General features: G+C 43.5%; 1 protein-coding gene across 6 annotated transcripts in view; it reads right to left on the bottom strand.

Moving 5' to 3' along the window:
* The window catches only part of armc3 (armadillo repeat containing 3), a 177,509-nt gene that overhangs the window by 100,697 nt on the left and 57,731 nt on the right, over positions 1 to 19,081 (bottom strand). For all 6 annotated transcript variants that reach the window (XM_078538263.1, XM_078538239.1, XM_078538235.1 and 3 more), the window contains 2 exons: positions 16,417 to 16,485; positions 7,564 to 7,739 (listed from right to left, as the gene is read on the bottom strand). In XM_078538263.1, the coding sequence (XP_078394389.1) occupies positions 7,564 to 7,739; positions 16,417 to 16,485 (245 nt within the window). The remainder of the gene's footprint in view (positions 1 to 7,563; positions 7,740 to 16,416; positions 16,486 to 19,081) is intronic.

Here is a 19,081-nt window from a genome sequence, read left to right on the forward strand (position 1 = left end):
ATTTTTTTTTTTAAATTGTTCATGGGATATGGGCATCGCTGGCTAGGCCAGCATTTATTTCCCAGCCCTAATTTCCCTTTTTTTAGAGGGCATTTTAAGAATCAACCACATTGTTGTGGGTCTGGAGTCACATGTAGGCCAGACCAGGTAAGGACGACAGATTTCCTTCCCTAAAGGACATTAGTGAACCAGATGGGTCTTTACAAAAATTGGCAATGGTTTCATAGTCATCATCAGACTTTTAATTCCATATTTTTATTGAATTCAAATTCCACCATCTGCCATGGTGGGATTTGAACCGTGGTCCCTAGAGCATGACCCTGAATCTTTGGAATATTCGTCTAGTGACAATGCCACTTTGCCACCACCTTCCCTTTGTAGTTGTAGCCATCTGTATGTGTTCAATTTGTTGTTAAATTAATAAATGTTTAATTTAGTTTCATATAAAAACGAGACTGGGTGGTCTTATTCCTACTGAATTCAAAGTCTGCATCTTGAAATTACAAATTGCAAAAATGGATTATGACAGTTGTTTCAAGTTTCCCTCCGGGATTTGAACAACTTAGCCTTTACCATCAGCTGTGTCACAATACCTGTGCCAGATTTGGCAAAAACGTTGCCAACTGGTTCACCATCCCAGGAATCTCTGGGGGTCCAGAATAGATAATTGGGTTGGGAACTCGCTAACAGCTTTTGTTTTCTATGGGTCCTCAGTGATGTCTTCATTGCTGACAATGTGCCCCTGGAATTAAATTGATGTGTTGGAGAACTCACATTTCTCATTCAGCATCAGCCCTGCTTCCTGCAGGCATGCTAGAACTTCTGAGAGTCTTTTGTCGTGTTCCTTTCAGTGCTTTAACTACTGTGACGTAGATTGGGACCTAAATAATGAAGGGTATGAGATATTTAGGAAGGACGGGAGGTTAGGAAAAGGTGGCGAGGTGGCTCTGTTAATTAATGATGGTATTACCACATTAGAGAGGGATGACCTAAGTTCAGGAAACCAGGATGTAAAAGCAGTTTGGGTTGAGATGAGGAATGATAAAGGCAAGAAGTCACTTGTGGGAGTGGTGTACAGGCCCCCTAATTGTAACTACACAGTAGGTGTCATGAAGCTATTAATATATATAACGTTATTGGAAATCTTTTTTTTAATACAGGGTTAGTCTGTGGGTGTGTCTTAATTGGATTAAAGCCAGCTAGTCTGGGTGCTTTGATGTATACTAGTTTTCAGATGTAAGAGAAGTAGAGTGCATTTGCATTTTGTTGAATAGAGCACCCAAAAAGGGGACTGAAACCTGGCACCTAGCAAGCAGAGACCAAGCAATGTTTATATTACTAATAAAATTGGTACTATGAAAGGGATTTTATTGTTAGAAGAGGCGGAGTTACTGTTGCCTTAGTGGAGATTAATTTAGGAATTTGTTAAAAGTTATGATAGTTGTAATTTGTAGCCATGTGTATATGTGTAAATTAATAAATGTCTCATGTAATTTGATATAAAAACCTTTCGGGAACTGGTAGTCTGATTCCTGAATTTAGAGCTGCATCTCAAACATACCACTTAAAGATATAGGTTAATGCAGTTGTTTAAAGTTTCCCTCTGGGATTTTTAAATAACCTAGCTTTACCAATTGCTGGGTCATAACAGTAGGACAGAGTATAAAAGAAGAGATAATGGGAGCTTGCCAGAAAGGTAGACCAATAATCATGGGGATTTTTAACCTACATATCGACTGGAAAAATCAGATGGGCAAAGGTAGCGTAGATGTGGTGTTCATAGAAAGTTTTCAGGGTAGTTTCTTAGAACAGCACGTTCTGGAATCAACCAGAGTGCAGGCTATGCTAGACCTGTTATTGAGCAACGAGATAGGATTAATTGATAACCTCCTAGTGAAGACACCCCGAGATAGCAGCGATCATAATATGATTGAATTTTACATTCATTTTGAGGGAGACTCGTATTTTAAATTTAAATAAGGGCAATTATGAAGGCATGAAAGCAGAGCTCGCTAAAGTGAACTGGCAAATGAGGTTATGAGATATATCAATAGAAGTTCAGTGGCAGACACTTAAAGGGATATTTCAGAATACACAGATTAGATACATTCCAATGAGAGAGAAAAATTCCAAGAGGAGGGCTCACTATCTGTGGTTAACTGAAAAAGTTAAGGACAGTGTCAAACTTAAAGAAAAAGCGCCAAGATAAAAGCAAATTTCCAGCCAATGTTGAAAATCTGAAATAGTAACAGAACATGCTGGAAAAACTCAGCAGGTTTGACAGCATCGGTGGAGGGAGAAGCAGATTAATGTTTAAAGTCCATATGACTCCGTCTGACTCTGAAGAAGTCAGGCCTGCTGAGGTTTTCCAGTATTTTCTGTTTTTATTAAAGAAAAAGCATATAATTACACAAAGACAGGTGGCAGGTCAGAAGATTGGAAAGATTATAAAGAACAGCAAAGAATGACAAAAAGATTAATAAGGAGGGAAAAATTAGAGGATGGGAGAAAGCTAGCTAGCAATATAAAGATGGGTAGTAAGAGTTTCTATAGATACTTAAATAAGTAAAGAGTTAACAGCAAAACAAAAACAGAATTACCTGGAAAAACTCAGCAGGTCTGGCAGCATCGGCGGAGAAGAAAAGAGTTGACGTTTCGAGTCCTCATGACCCTTCCGCAGAACTGAGTAAAGTTAGGAGAGGGGTGAAATATAAGCTGGTTTAAGGTGTGGGGGAGAGAAGTTGGGGGGGGGGGGGTGGTTGTAGGGACAAGCAAGCAGTGATAGGAGCAGATAATCAAAAGATGTCACAGACAAAAGGAACAAAGACGACGTGTTAAAGGTGGTGATATTATCTAAGAGAGTGTGCTAATTAAGAATGGATGGCAGGACACTCAAGGTATAGCTCTAGTGGGGGTGGGGTGGAAAAACTGACAGGGTGTTACAGTTATAGATTTAAAAATAATGGAAATAGGTAGGAAAAGAAAAATCTATATAAATTATTGGAAAAAACAAAAGGGAGGGGGGAAGAAACGGAAAAGGGGTGGGGATGGGGGAGGGAGTTTAAGATCTAAAGTTGTTGAATTCAATATTCAGCCCGGAAGGCTGTAAAGTGCCTAGTCGGAAGATGAGGTGCTGTTCCTCCAGTTTGCGTTGGGCTTCACTGGAACAATGCAGCAAGCCAAGGACAGACATGTGGGCAAGAGAGCAGGGTGGAGTGTTAAAATGGCAAGCGATAGGGAGGTTTGGGTCTTTCTTGCGGACAGACCGCAGGTGTTCTGCAAAGCAGTCGCCTGCCCTCACGCCTTCTCCTCCCTCCCAGAAACATGATAGGGTCCCCCTTGTCCTCACTTATTACCCCACCAGCCTCCGCATTCAAAGGATCATCCTCCGCCATTTCCGCCAACTCCAGCATGATGCCACCACCAAACACATCTTCCCTTCACCCCACCCGGCGGCATTCCGTAGGGATCGTTCCCTCCGGGATACCCTGGTCCACTCCTCCATCACCCCCTACTCCTCAACCCCTACCTATGGCACCTCCCTATGCCCACGCAGAAGATGCAACACCTGCCCCTTCACTTCCTCTCTCCTCACCGTCCAAGGGCCTAAACACTCCTTTCAAGTGAAGCAGCATTTCACTTGCATTTCCCCTAACTTAGTCTACTGCGTTCATTGCTCCCAATGCGGTCTCTACATTGGAGAGACCAAACGCAAACTGGGCGACCGCTTTGCAGAACACCTGCGGTCTGTCCGCAAGAAAGACCCAAACCTCCCTGTCGCTTGCCATTTTAACACTCCACCCTGCTCTCTTCCCCACATGTCTGTCCTTGGCTTGCTGCACTGTTCCAGTGAAGCCCAACGCAAACTGGAGGAACAGCACCTCATCTTCCGACTAGGCACTTTACAGCCTTCCGGGCTGAATGTTGAATTCAACAACTTTAACAACTCAATTCAACAACTCCCTCCCCCATCCCCACCCCTTTTCCGTTTCTTCCCCCTCCCTTTTGTTTTTTCCAATAATTTATATTGATTTTTCTTTTCCCACCTATTGCCATTATTTTTAAATCTATAACTGTAATACCCTGTCAGTTTTTCCACCCCACCCCCACTAGAGCTGTACCTTGAGTGTCCTGCCATCCATTCTTAATTAGCACATTCTCTTAGATAATATCACCACCTTTAACATGTCTTCTTTGTTCCTTTTGTCTGTGACATCTTTTGATTATCTGCTCCTATCACTACTTGCTTGTCCCTGCAACCACCACCCCCCCAACTTCTCTCTCTCCGTCATCCCCCCCCCCACCCCACCTCACCTTAAACCAGCTTATATTTCACCCCTCTCCTAACTTTACTCAGTTCTGCGGAAGGGTCATGAGGACTCGTAACGTCAACTCTTTTCTTCTCCGCCGATGCTGCCAGACCTGCTGAGTTTTTCAAGGTAATTCTGTTTTTGTAAAGAGCTAACAGCATTGGTCCTATAGAAAGTACGTCTGGGGAATTGATAATGGAAAGTAGGGAGACGGCGGATGAATTAAACTGGTACTTTGCTTCGGTCCTCTCTATAGAGGACGCAAATAACATCCCAGAAATAGCTGTAAATCAGGAAATGGAAGGGAGGGAGGAACTCGGGAAAATTACAATCACCAGGGAGGTGATATTGAACAAATTGTTGGAGCTGTGGGCTGACAAATCCCCAGGTCTGGATGGACTTCACCTTAAGGTCTTGAAAGAAGTGGCTAATAAGGTAGTTGATGCACTGGTTTTAATTTTCCAAAATTGACTAGATTCGGGGAAGGTTCCATTGGATTGAAAAATAGCAAATATAACTCCTTTATTCAAAAAGGGATGGAGACAGAAATCAGGAAACTGTAGGTTAGTTAGCCTAGCATCTGTCATAGGGAAAATGCTAGAAGCTATTATTAAAGATGTTATAGCAGGGCATTTAGAAAAATTCAAGGCAATCAGGCAGAGTCAACACAGTTTTGTAAAAGGGAAATCATGTTTGACCAATTTACTGGAGTTCTTTGAAGGGGTCACATGTGCTGTGGATAAAGGGGAACCGGTGGATGTACTGTACTTAGATTTCCAGAAGGCATTTGATAAAGCGCCACATCAAAGGTTACTGCAGAAAATAAAAGCTCATGGTGTAGCGGGTAACATATTGGCACGAATAGAAGATTGGCTAGCTCCTACTGCACTTGCTTCATAAGTGGATGGGGAATCTTTTGTGGTGTCAACAGGCACACAGCAACCTCCCTCTGTGTGATCCTGTATGCATTGTTCAGTCCCCAATCCTGTAAAGAGCTTTGGGAATTCCTTTTTATACTTGGAGCCAGACCCTTGTTGGTTGACCTCACCAATATTTTATAAAAGACTGAGGTTGACATAAGCTTTTCGAATGAGCAGTGAATAGCGGTGGTTGTGGACCACAAACAGGGTCTCTTGGATGGTTTTGTCTTTGTACCTGAGTATAACCTAAAAAGTACCTTTCACCGGGAGGTTAATGCCTCCTGCTCCACACAGATGCTTTGTGGATGGCATCAACCATTATGTCACCGGCCATGGTTCCCTTTCAGATAGGAGTGTAACACTGGCTCCCATGTCCAATTTAAAGTGTGTGAGATGGCCATTAACCGAGATATCCACATTCCAGAATGATTATCTAGGATCTTTGAAGTCACCCAAGAAGCATGGTTGTGTATTCTCTTGGTGTGCTGCCTCAACCTCATGAATCCTATTCAGACCTTCTGTGTGTTTCAGTGTTTTGGCTTTGCACAGCTTCCTGTAGTGTCCTATTCGGTTACATTGGGCTGACATGGCAAGGCACTGATCACACCTTTCCTGTGCTCCACAGCGTTGGCATGGTCGCTGTACTGGCCGGTTAGGGTGTTGTTTCCCTTGGCCCGGAGTGTCCCTGTTTTTGTGCTGTTTCACTGACTGGACATCGGGGGTTTACTTTGAACTACTGTTTGCTTTCTCCTCTTAATATGGATCTGTGCTGCAAATGGATTTCAGATTGCCTGACAGTCTGGATGGCTGTCTCAAGGGTTAGATCTTCCTTTGCTTGAAGCATGTCTGAGAGTGCATTGTCCACCACTCCTGCAACTATTCTTTCCCTGATAAGCTCAGATTTCAGTTCACCATAATCACAGCCTTCAGCATTCTGTACAGCTCATTACTAAAGGAGTCAACGGGTTCTCCTGGCTGCTGGTCACGTTTATTAAATTTAGCCCTTTCAAGGATTTTATTACTTCGGAGGTTAAAATAAACATCAATGATTTCAAAACTTTATCAAATTCTGAAGACAATTCATTGTCTAGCTATTATATTGTTGGCTATCAGACCTACGAAATAAAGCGGTGTGTTAAGTTCTTCAGCTTCTGCCTTTTTATCCAGACCTGAAGCAATCATGTACCTAAGGAATCTCTTTCTCCAAAGTCCTCAATTTTGTGATTGATCCAGGCCTAGGATAAGATCAAATTGATCTGGAAGAGTGGATTTCTGATCCATGGTTAAAATTTTTAAATTGCAGATTCGGCTTTAAGAGGTTCACAAAAATCCAAGATGACGCTGCCATGCACTTTGGCACAAAGGGTTTTTCATGCAGTTTTGGCGGGCTTCTGAAGTAATGGTATTCTTGATCTTATCATTTAACTTTTTCATTAATGGTTAGCTGGATTGACTGGTTAGGCTCTTCCCTGCTTTAGTGCAATGTTCGCACATCTTGGTAGCATTGAATGCGTTTTTTGCTGGGTTCATAAAGCTGCCTACTCAGTTGCGATTAATTTTCAATTAATTATTATTTTTTCTTAGTTTGGAGCAAGCTTGGCCACCACATGTTCAGGCGCCAACTCAGGAATCGGGTTTCTTGGGCTGCGATTTAAATGGCAATTTCTGACCACTGTAGTATTTAGCTCTTTTCCGGACCTGTGTTGTCCAGGAGCTCACCCTTGCTAGGCCTGCTGACTCTGCACACTCTGGGTATTGAAGCTGGACTTCCACAGATTCAAAGGAGTCTTCTGCTGCAGTGAGGAATTTAATTTCTGCCTTCAGCTTCCAAGCCTTTCTTGAGGGCTTTTCTCTGATGAAATCCATTTGCGCCTTTCCTTCTTGAGGTTTTCTTCAGGTCAGAATGCTTCTTTGATTTTTCCTTCAGTTTTCTAGGATTTGAATTTTCTTCTACAGTTGTGAGGTTTTGAGTTGTTCCAATCACTGCCACCATGCTGTAAGGTGTTGGGCATAGTTTGGTAGGTTCATCATCGTAGGTAGTTCAATAGTAAGTATTTATTAACTACTAGAAACTATATACATCGGTGCAGCAAAGGTCCAAGCCCCCTCTCCCCCCGGCCAGCCCAATACCAGAGGGGTGGTAAATTAGATGAATACAAATTGGCTTGGTTTAGGATTACGTTATTAAAGGTCATAACAACAACCTCCATGACATTTGAATTTTTTAAATGGTTTCACATATCGGTTATATTTATTGAATTAGGAAATCAGTACGATAATATTATGTCTGAGAATATGCTTGTCAATCATAATTGAAGAAAAATAAATATTACCTTAACTAAATTTGAAATACACTCAATGGAATTCTTTTGAACATCAGGATCAGGGCTTGAAAGAAGATGAATAAGTGGTCCCATCCCACCTTTCTCGTAAATTTCCACTTTACTAGTGAAATCAATAGACATGGAAGCTAGGCACAGGGTAGCAAGTTCATGGACAACAACATCGTCTGTAGCGAAGGCAGAAGAAACAATAAAAGGCAATTAAAATCTCATTCTCTCTCTCTCTGTCCCAATTCAAAGTGTCACACTGTTACAACTACAAAAAAAACTTAAAAGATTGGAATGAAATAGAATCTTACTCATTCTTGGTGGGTTCTTCTGACCTGGAGTCAGAAATTTAAAGACAGTTAAAATTGTCCATGGTTGAGGTCAAGAGTTTAATAGACCTACAATTACCTGGATTTGCTTTTTAGGCCATTTTATCACAGAGGTGTGACCTCAAAAATGGTCCAAATCTAACTGCAAAACATCACAACAATGACCAGGCTCCAGGCTACACATGAGCAATGCCACATTTTTCATTTTATTCCTGTATACTTTTACAATATGAAACTATGGACAGCACCAAACGCAGAATTTTGCCAAATACCAGAAGAAATCAACCGGTAACTAACCTCCAAATAGTTGACAATCTTTTTCAATAGCACTAGTCGGGGGGGGGGGGGTGGGGAGTCTTTCAGGGTGCTTAACATGTGATCAGCTATGAGAAGAGAAGGCGCTGGATGGACCATAGATACCCAAAATGGCAGTGCTGGTTGACGTCATGATCTGCTTGCTTGACAAACTTCTGGCAGAGCTTAGCTGCATGCGTGTTAATGCCTTCACCAAAATGTATCTGGTGCAATTCACAGCAGAAATGTGTGTGTGTGCAACGGAAACCGATTTGGACTCCAAACGGCCCAAACAATGAGCGCTACCAAGCACAATTGCGTAGGCACAATTTCCACATTAGGGACCAAACATTAGCATTGAGGGCTTCCAAATAAGTCAGGTGAAAAGTAAAGCCCTCTGTGCTGCCTCACCAATGTACTTTCAGACCATAAAAACTGGTCTCTCTTACAAAAATGTTACTAAAGATTGCTCAATATGTTGTTTTGAGATGTCTGAAAGCAACTAATGTCATGTCAAGTCTCCCTATCAGAAGATATATCCATCTGGATGAAATATTAGGTTGAATTTTCATCATGAGGCAGAGGTAGGTTTGGAGATGATCATTCCAGCAATTTTGAGCTATTAGCCAGTGTACCGGTCTGCCAACATGCCCCCACTTCTAGCCTGTTATCATGGAGGCAGCTTCTGGGGATTGATGGCTAACTACCTGTCAGTGGCAGGTAGCCAATTAGACCAATGGAAATGCCAATTGAGGCTAAACCTCTCGCACTGCCTGGAAACAGGCCGCTGGATGTGGCTGTAGCTCACAGATGGCATGGTAGTGGCCACTCGACAGCAGACAATGGGGTTAACCCTGCAAAGCGGCCAGCATGAATCCGCTGGGCTGCATGGGGTATAGTCATGGCCACAGGCCACCCTGAGATGGGATTCCCCTGCACAATGATAACCTGGCAGCTGTAGCCACAGCATATTTTGAATCATTCACAAATTTTCAAAGGGCATCTCCTTCTTGAGGCACCCTCAAAGACCCCATCTATTGCAGCAACACCCACCACTTCCAGTGGGATGGCAAGAGCCAAGAGCCTCGGGCACTCCCATTGTCACTCCTTGTTGTGGAGCTTACCCAACATTCTTCGTTAGATAAAAACAAAAAGCTAAAAGCTACTGCGGATGCTGGAAATCCAAAACAAAAACAGAATTACCTGGAAAAACTCAGCAGGTCTGGCAGCATCGGTGGAGAAGAAAACAGTTGACGTTTCGAGTTCTGCCAAAGGGTCGTGAGGACTCGAAACGTCAACTGTTTTCTTCTCCACCGATGCTGCCAGACCTGCTGAGTTTTTCCAGGTAATCCTGTTATTCTTCGTTAGATGGTGTTCCTGAAGGCGAGTTTTTAATTGTCCACTTCCTAGAAAATCTCCTCCAGGGACCCAGACGCCCACTTCCGAGTTCCCAGCCTGAAATTCAGCCCAATGTTGGAATTGGAACCCTGGAACTAAAATTCAGCCCATCATTGTTAAATGGATCCAAGCCAGATGGTGAAGTATGAAACAAGACAACTTGTTTCCTTGATAGTAGGTTTATTCACAAGATACAGCCATACAGACCTCTGCCTCCTAACTACTACCCCAGTGTCCCTGCTGACTCTGTTTATACTCTTATGAGTATATCAATTAAACAAATAAACTAATAGCAAATTAACCAATTAACAACCCTTTAAAGGGGCACAGTAATAAAAAAAACCTTAAAGGAAACTTAACAAACAAAATTAAAATGTCATTGATGCAACCCAGCCCCTGCGATGCCCGCTGGTCATGGAAGGCCTCAAGCGCACAGGCAGACACCACGTGCTCCTTCTCCAGGGACACCCAGGCGTGAAAATCGCCTTGGAAGTCAGGCCGAACGACCTCCTGAATGGGCCGCTGCCTGGACCTGTTAGTGGCCACCTTGGCCAAGCCCAGAAGCAGACCTACGAGCAGGTCCTCCGATCTACCTGCCTGCCCTCCACATCTGGCGATCAGGAGCGTGTGGCTGAAATGCAACCAAAACTTGAGGAGCAGCCCCCTCAAATAATCGAAAAGGGGCTGCAACTTCGCACAACTCATATGCACATGGAACTTGGACTCCTCAAGGCCAGAGAAAATATAGGTGGCCTGGGAGTTCAAAAACCAGATTAAACTACGGATGCTTGAAACTGCTGCATACGACACCCGCCATGCCAAATCCCCAATGGTAAACTGAAGGACTCCTACGTAGAAAGCCTTCCACTGGAAGCCCCCACCACCTCTGGACTGCAGGATGGAATGCCACGGCATGTCCGGATGGCTGACGAGGGCAAGGAAGAGAAGGGTGTGCAGCATCAGTCCGTATAGGAAACCCCTTCAAGCAGAATGAAAAGGCACAGAGGGAATTTCAACGAGATGGCTCAAATTGTGGGGCTGAGGGTCCTGAGGGAGATTTCAGGGCCTGGGCCCAATTAAAAATTCTGTCCAAACAGGGGTCAGTTCAGTCAGGAGTCCAATGCATGCTTGAGCTGCCTCGACACCTCAAGTGCAGTCGGGGCCAAGCAACACGGTTTTAAGGCTTTAGGTGGCTTTGGCAGCAAGCTGGACATCAATAGACCCGCGACGCTCAAGTTGTTGTGGCTTTGTCCAGCCCACTCTTCACCATCTAGCATGTCCCCAATCTGGTCACCCCAGCAGTTCAAGCCCTCTCTTCTGCCAGCCACATGAACTGACTCTCTTTAAACTCTTTTGAGTATATCAATTAAACAAGTGAACTAATAGCAAATTAACCAATTAACAACCCCCTAAAGGGGCACTATAACAAAGGAAACTTGACAAATTAAATAAGGTTGTTCCTGGGGCTAATGATGCACTCCAGCCCCTGCAACACCCCTTGGTCTCGGGAGACCTCAAGCAAATAAACGAACGCCACATGCTCCCTCTCCAGGGACAACCAGGCGCAAACATAGCCGTGGAAGAGGGGCAGACAGTCAGGCCAAATGATCCCTTTCATGGCCTGCTGCCTGGACCTGTTAATGACCACCTTGGCCAGGCCCAGAACTGGACCCACGAGGAGGCCCTCTGATCTGCCCACCCTCCTCTGCACCAGGTGGCCAAAGATCAGGAGCGTGGGGCTGAAGCGCAACCAAAAATCAGGGAGCAGCCCCTTCAAATAATCAAAAAGAGTTGATACAAATCCTTAATCAAACAATGCCCATCACCTGCATATATTTAACAACATAACCAACAAACCATTAACAATCATTACTGAGAAATTAATTAATTTAGAGAATAGAAGAGATTTTTTTTCCCTCATTCAATCCAGCAAAATCAGTTAAGTGCAGATGATAAAATGGTCCATGATCAATTGTATTTTGTTGAGGTGGGGAGACACAGGGTGACAGTCCAGACTGAAATAATAATCAATTTCATATGATTATATTTGGGAATCAGTACCAATGTAGAATTTTCTCCCAGGAGTCCATAATGGAAAAATTTGCAAAAAGTCTGTGGGAAGTGTGGGCTGAAAGTTTTTAAATAATTAGTATTCAATGTGTTATGTCCATAATTACTATCAACGCCCTTCTTACTCCTGAATGACGATGTCACATTTAAACCCATGTCAATGGCCACTACCATTTAGGACTGTGAACCTATTAACATGCATTTTATTTCTAGGAATATTCACATATCCCAATTATGGATTTCTTCAACACCACTGAATGTGTTATCTTAGCTCATAGATTTTGTGCAATATGTGCAACATGTGCTGGGTATGGACGGGGTGGGGCGGTGCAGGATGGCATGAACAAAAGTGAATTTCTTTATATTGATAATCTTCCATACAATAAAATAATTTGCATTTATACAGCATTTTTACTGTAGATGATAGTTCCAAGATATTTCATAGAAGTATGAGATAAACAAAGAATGAACCAAAAAAGATATTTGGAGGGATGACCAAAATTTGTCAGAGGGTTTTAAGAGAATCAAATCTAAGGTAGCTGAAGATGTGGCCACTAGTGATTGGAAGCAAGAAGGGAAAAGCACTGGGGGTGGACTGCAAAGAATCAAGAGTTTGGGAATGGTATCCAGCCACAAGTGTAGAACCAGGAGCTGCTGAGGAGAATATCACAGATGCACGTAAGGGACAGCTAGATAAGCACATGTGGGAGAAAGGAATAGAAGAATTAGATTAGATTTAGGGTTAGATTTTTTTATTCATTCACGGGAAGTGGGCTTTGCTGACTGGGCCAGAATTAATTGTCCATCACTAGTTACCCTTGAGAAGGTGGTGGTGGTGGTGAGCTGCATTCTTGAACTGCTGCAATCCATCTGGCGTAGGTACACCCACAGTGCTGTTATGAAGGGAGTTCCAGGATTTTTGCCCAGCAACAATGAAGGAACGGTGATATATTTCCAAGTCAGGATGGTGAGTGACTTGGAGGGGAACTTCCAGGTGGTGGTGTTACCATCTATCTGCTGCCCTTGTCCTTCTAGGTGCTGGCAGTTGAAGGTTTGGAAGGTGCTGTCTGTTGAAGGTTTGGAAGGTGCTGTCTAAGGAGGTTTGGTGAATTCCTGCAGTGCATCTTGTAGATGGTACACACTGCTGCCACTGTGCGTCGGTGGTGGGGGGAGTGAATGTTTGTGGATGTGGTGCCAATCAAGCGGGCTGCTTTGTCAAGCTTCTTGAATGTTGTGGGAGCCGCACTCATCCAGGCAAGTGGGAGTATTCCATCACACTCCTGACTTGTGCCTTGTAGATAGTGGACAACTTTGGGGAGTCAGGAGGTGAGTTACTCGTCGCACAATTCCTAGCCTCTGACCTGCTCTTGTAACCAGAGTTATATGGCTAGTCCAGTTCTGTTTCTAGTCAACAGTAACCCCCAGGATGTTGATAGTGGGTGATTCGGAGATGGTAATGCCATTGAACGTCAACGTTACATTCTCTCTTGTTGGAGATGGTCATGGCCTGGCACTTGTGCAGCATGAATGTTACTTGCTACTTGTCAGTCCAAGCCTGGATATTGTCCAGGTCTTGCTGCATTTGGACATGGACTGCTTCAGTATCTGAGGAGTCGCAATGGTGCTGAATATTGTGCAATCATCAGCGAACATCCCCACTTCTGACCTTATGATGGAAGGAAGGTCACTGATGAAGCAGCTGAAGATGGTTACGCCAAGGACACTACCCTGAGGAACTCCTGCAGCGATGTCCTGGGGCTGAGATGACAACCACAAACATCGTCCTTTGTGCTAGGTATGACTCCAACCGGTAGAGAGTTTTCCCCCTGATTCTCACTTCAATCAATATGACCACCAACAGCAGCAATCTGCTCGAGACACCTGTAACTGGACAGCAGAAAGGGCAGCCAATGTGTGACACAGCACTAGAGAGGGGCGAAGCTCACAGGAAGAACTACCCATGCCACAGATGTATAGGTTGATGTTCAGTTTAATAAGCAAAATTCTGCAAATGCTACAAATGTGAAATGGAAAAAACAAAATATAGGTCGAGCAGCACCTTTGGAGAGAAACAATTAATGTTTCAGGTCAATAACATTTCACATATTATATTAGAAGCTGAGTTTCCTTCACAAGTCCAAACATCAGTGCTTCAGCAGGTTCAAGTTATCACATCAGGTGGTGTCAGACAGCTGCAGCCTCCGAGAAGGAGATATGCCGCCTGCTAGACCTCATGACCATGCATTACCAATGGCTGTCAAGGTCACTGCAACCCTCAATTTTTTAGCTTTGGATCCATCCTTGCCTCTGCACAGACATATCCAGGAACTCATAATCTGCTGCCCACAAATGTATAAGGCACAGACAGCAATTCTGTGGTCTTTGCCTCCAAAGACTCCAGTCAGAATGAGCAGGCGCTGGGATTTGTGTCTCTGGCTGGTTTCCCACAGCAGCAGGCTGGGCACACCAGATAATCCAGGAATATTCGTCAATCACTTCCATTCTATTAATATGCAGGTGGTGTGCAACCACAAAAAGATAGTTATACAAGTGTACTCAAAATTTGAGGGGAGGCTGCCATAATGCTTCTATCTTGCAGCAGTTCAAGTTCCCTGGTATCTTGGGAACAACAAGTAGACTGAAGGGATGGCGGCTGGGAGACAAGGGATACCCAATTCAAACATTGTTGATGAGACTTGTTATCTGCTGCTGATTTTTTCTCTTCTTTAGCAATAGCCCTTAGGTACAGCATCTGCGCCTAACTGATTAGAGCTTTGAGGACTGCACCCTCCAATGCAGACTCTTCACTGCTACCTCTGCCACCATAATCTGTTCTTGCTCACTTGTGAAGTAAGAGTCTCCAGGTAAAAACCCAACTATTAGTCTAACTAATCCTACTGAAGTGTGAATAAATGAGGTGGTGCATATTATGCATGAGCCTTATGATGGTGCAATCTCAGGAGGATCAGGTCCTCTGAGGAATCATCGTTTGTGACTTGTGGCGATTGCTGCTGCATGCATGAAGGCCTTGTCAGAGATAAAAGACACAAATTAGCATTGGCAAGGTAAACCATGTTACGGCTTATCGTTAAGATGACCGTACTTGTTGAAATCAAATCAACATGGCTGACTGCTGTATGACATAGAGATCAGTGGTATTTAATTGCATCACCAGATAGCTGGGAGGTGCTCATCTCCAAAGTCAGGGATACTGTTACTCCAGTGATCTTCAGGACCTCCTCCTTTGCAGTTGCCAGCTGGAAAATCTGTGGGGGCCCACCTCAGGTTCTCTCCTTCTCCCTAACGTTTTGTGCTCTCTACTCCCACAACTAAGGAAAGGACAGACCTATGAGTGACTGTAATGGTGCGAACCCACCTGGTGGATGCGGTGCTTTTGTTCATGGTGACTATCAGGGAAAGGAATCAAACTTCATAGGGATCAGGATGAATGGCAGTGGTGGACGAATAGATGAGGATGTGAGAAAGTGCATAGAAAGAGAAGAATGGGCGCACTTACAAGGTAAGTGAGTATGAGGAGTGATGTGATAGAGCAGGCTTGAGAAGGCAGAGTGAGGGTAGGGTGATGCGTGCAGCAGCATACAGAAAAATATGCAAGATACTTAACTTTCCTGACCTGATTATGTCCTTAAAGCACTTCACATCACACAACACTCCTTGCTGTTGCCTTCCTGGGCCACCTCTAGATATATCTTCTTGGTATCAGCTGTAGGTTTCTTCTTCCCATTGCTGGGGAAGAGCATAATTTTCTAACTCTTAAACTGACCCTAACAGTCCATCAAGCGAGGTGTCACTGAACTGCAGTGCAGCCTTTGCCCATTTGGAATCCATTCTTAAACTTTCACTTTGTTATTTCCAACTTCAATTCCTCAAATCCATCTTCACGTTGGCCCTTTAAATACTGAAGTTGAGATCATGTCATGCAGGTGCTCATCATGCCTGCTGCTGTTCACTGGATTCCAAATCCAGAGGTAAAGTGACTATGAACTGGCCAAGGTAAAAAACGCACCGAAAGACAGGCTGAACTTTCTTCTGGCCTTCCCACATAATATCAGACCCTCCCGCTCCCAATGCATTTCGAAGTTAATATTGAGGCCTATGTAACTATTTAAAAGGTAAACTTAGGATATTACTTCAATTTAGATCCAGTATATTAATTCATCTTAATGAAGAGCAAAATTAATACGGATCTTAGGAAAAAATCTTTACTCCAAGGATGATAAACATTTGGAATAATCTGCCAGGTATAGTATAAAATAAAATATATTAGGGAGTTCAACATAAACCTGAACGCTACACAGTGTGTTCAAACGGAAGGACAAGCTTTCAGCATCTTTCATTTTCCTTTATCTTCTCGTATATCTTTCCAATAACTCCAGCCCAATCTATCCTGCATCACCAAGTGGAATGAAAGACTCCACTGGGGACCCAAAGAAGTAAAAAGATGGGTATTATAAAAAGTACAACTTTAGAGGATGATAATGCTAAAACTTTGACTGTAACTTGTTTTAAAGCATTGAGTAGAGGTATTTTAAATGGTTTTGTAGTTGAAAAGTACTAATTAGTAACAAAAGCAGTCTAGACTGTAATTTTGAAGGTGATGTCAAAAGGTTTTGTTGGCACAGCAATAGGTTATTTAACATAAGCAATTATCTGGATAGAACCACATTCTTCCTCTCTTTGAAATTTATTCTCAGAATTACACTATTTGTAGATTCCTAATAGTAAAAATGAGATTAAAAATTACCATCTGGAGCCAGACACGCGATAATGGATGGTAGAAAATTCAACTGCCTCATCGATTTTCGAACTTCACCTGAAAAAAATGAAAATATCAGCATGAAGAAAAATGACTCAACAGCTTTAAGTATTTTTATTCACTTTATCAAAGCAGGGCCGTTGCAACCAAAGGCTATTCCATTCAAAGATGTTATAAATGATTACTCAAACAGAGAAAAAGGGTAGAATTTTAAAATGGAACAAAGCGTGTGCTTAGGTGCTGCATTAGGTGGCCAAAGATGCAATCGTGGCTGCAAGCATGCTCTAACACACTGATTACCAGATTCAACTCAAGCCCATTCAGCAAGTTGCATGCAACCCACACCAGGAGCTTGAATGTCTTAATCATTCCACTAAAGCATTAGTTCAAAGTAAAATTGAATTTAACAAAACTTCCATGGATTTCCTGAGCTTCATCAAACTAGCCCTGGGAACCAAAGTAAGAACACAGCAGTAATTCATGGGTCTCATTAAAAGTCAGGCAAATGCTGCAATTATTACTCAGAAATTTTTATTCATTCATGGGATGTTGACGTCGCTGGCTGGGCCAGCATTTATTACCCATTCCTAATTGCCCCTGAGAAGGTGGTGGTGAGCTGCCTTCTTGAACTGCACCAGTCCATGTGGTGTAGGTACACCCACAGTACTGTTAGGGAGGGTGTTCTAGGATTTTGACCCAGCGACAGTGAAGGAACAGCGATATATTTCCAAGTCAGGATGGTGAGTGGCTTGGAGGGGAACTTCCAGCTGGTGGTGTTCCCTTTTATCTGCTGCCCTTCTCCTTCTAGGTGGTAGTGGTTGTGGGTTTGGAGCCTTGGTGAATGCCTGCAGTGCATCTTGTGGAACATTGTTCGTTGGTGGTGGAGGGAGTGAATGTTTGTGGAAGGGATGCCAATCAAGCGGACTGCATTGTACTAGATGGTGTCAAGTTTCTTGAGTGTTGTAGGAGCTGCACTCATGCAGGCAAGTAGAGAGTATTCCATCACACTCCTGACTTGTGCCTTGTAGATGGTGGACGGGCTTTGGGGAGTCAGAAGGTGAGTTACTTGCCGCAGGATTCCTAGCCTCTGAACTGCTCTTGTAGCCACAGTATTTATATGGCTAGTCCAGTTCTGTTTCTGGTCAATGGTAACCTGCAGGATGTTGATGGTGGGGGATTCAGCAATGGTAATGCCATTGAATGTCAAGAGGCGATGGTTAGATTCTTTCTTGTTGGAGATGGTCATTGCATGACACTTGTGTGGCACGAATGTTACTTGCCACTTGTAAACCCAAGCCTGGATATTGTCAAGGTATTGCTGCATTTCGACATGGACTGCTTCAGTATCTGAGGAGTCGCGAATGGTGCATTGTGCAATCAGCAAACATCCCCACTTGTGACCTTATGATGGAGGGAAGGTCATTGATAAAGCAGCTGAAGATGGTTGGCCTAGGACACTGTCCTGAGGTGATGTCCTGAACCTGAGATGATTGACCTCCCAACAACCACAACTATCTTCCTTTGTCCTAGGTATGTCTCCAAACAGTGAAGAGTTTTCTCCCCGATTCCTATTGACTCCAGTTTTGCTAGAGCTCCTTGATGCCACACTCAGTCAAATGCTGCCTTGATGTCAAGGGCAGTCACTCTCATCTCACCTCTGGAGTTCAGCTCAGATGTCATTGTTTGAACCAAGGCTGTAATAAGGTCCGAAGCTGAGTGACCCTGGTGGAATTCAAACTGAGCGTCAGTGAGCAGGTTATTGCTAAGCAAGTGCCATTTGCTTCCATCGCTTCACTGATTTTCTGGAAACTATATTTCGGGGCAAAATCAATAGACAAGTGAGGGATAATTAAGGAAAGCCAGCATGGATTAATTAAGAGAACATCATGTTAAACCAACTTGCTGGAGTTTTTGAGGAGGTAACAAAGAAGGTTGATAAGGGTAACGCTGTTGATGTAGTGTACATGGATTTTCAAAAGGCATTTGATACAGTGCCACACAACAGACTTCATGGAGTCATAGAGTTTTATAGCATGGAAAGGGGCCCTTCGGTCCATTGTGTCCACGCCGATCATCAAGCTCCTATCTACTCTAATCCCATTTTAAAGCACTTGGCCAATAGCCTTGTATGCTATGATGTTTCAAGTGTAAATCAAAATACTTGTGTATTATGAGGGTTTCCCCCTCCACCCTTTCAAGCAGTGCATTCCAGACACACCCCAACCTCTGGGTGCAAAAGTTTTTCCTCAAATCCCCTCCGAACCTCCTGCCCCTTATCTTAAATCTATGTCTCCTGGTTACTGACCCCTCCACTAAGGGGAAAGGTTTCTTCTTATCAATCCTATCTATGCCCCCCAATTTTATACGCCTCAATCAGGTTGCCCCCTCAGCTTTCTCTGCTCTAAGGAAAACAAGCCAAGCCTATCTAGTCTCTCTTCATAGCTGAAACCCGCCAGCCCAGGCAACATCCTGGTGAATCTCCTCTGCATCCTCTCCAGTACAATCACATTCTTCCTATACTGTGACAACCAGAACTGCATACAGCACTCCAGATATGGCCTAACTACCGCTTTGTACAGCTCCATTACAACCTCCCTGCTCTTGTATTCAATGCCTCAACTAATAAATGCAAGTATCCCATATGCCTTCTTAA

Source organism: Cetorhinus maximus, chromosome 3 (assembly GCF_964194155.1).
Source record: "Cetorhinus maximus chromosome 3, sCetMax3.hap1.1, whole genome shotgun sequence".
Classification (NCBI taxonomy): Eukaryota; Metazoa; Chordata; class Chondrichthyes; order Lamniformes; family Cetorhinidae; genus Cetorhinus; species Cetorhinus maximus.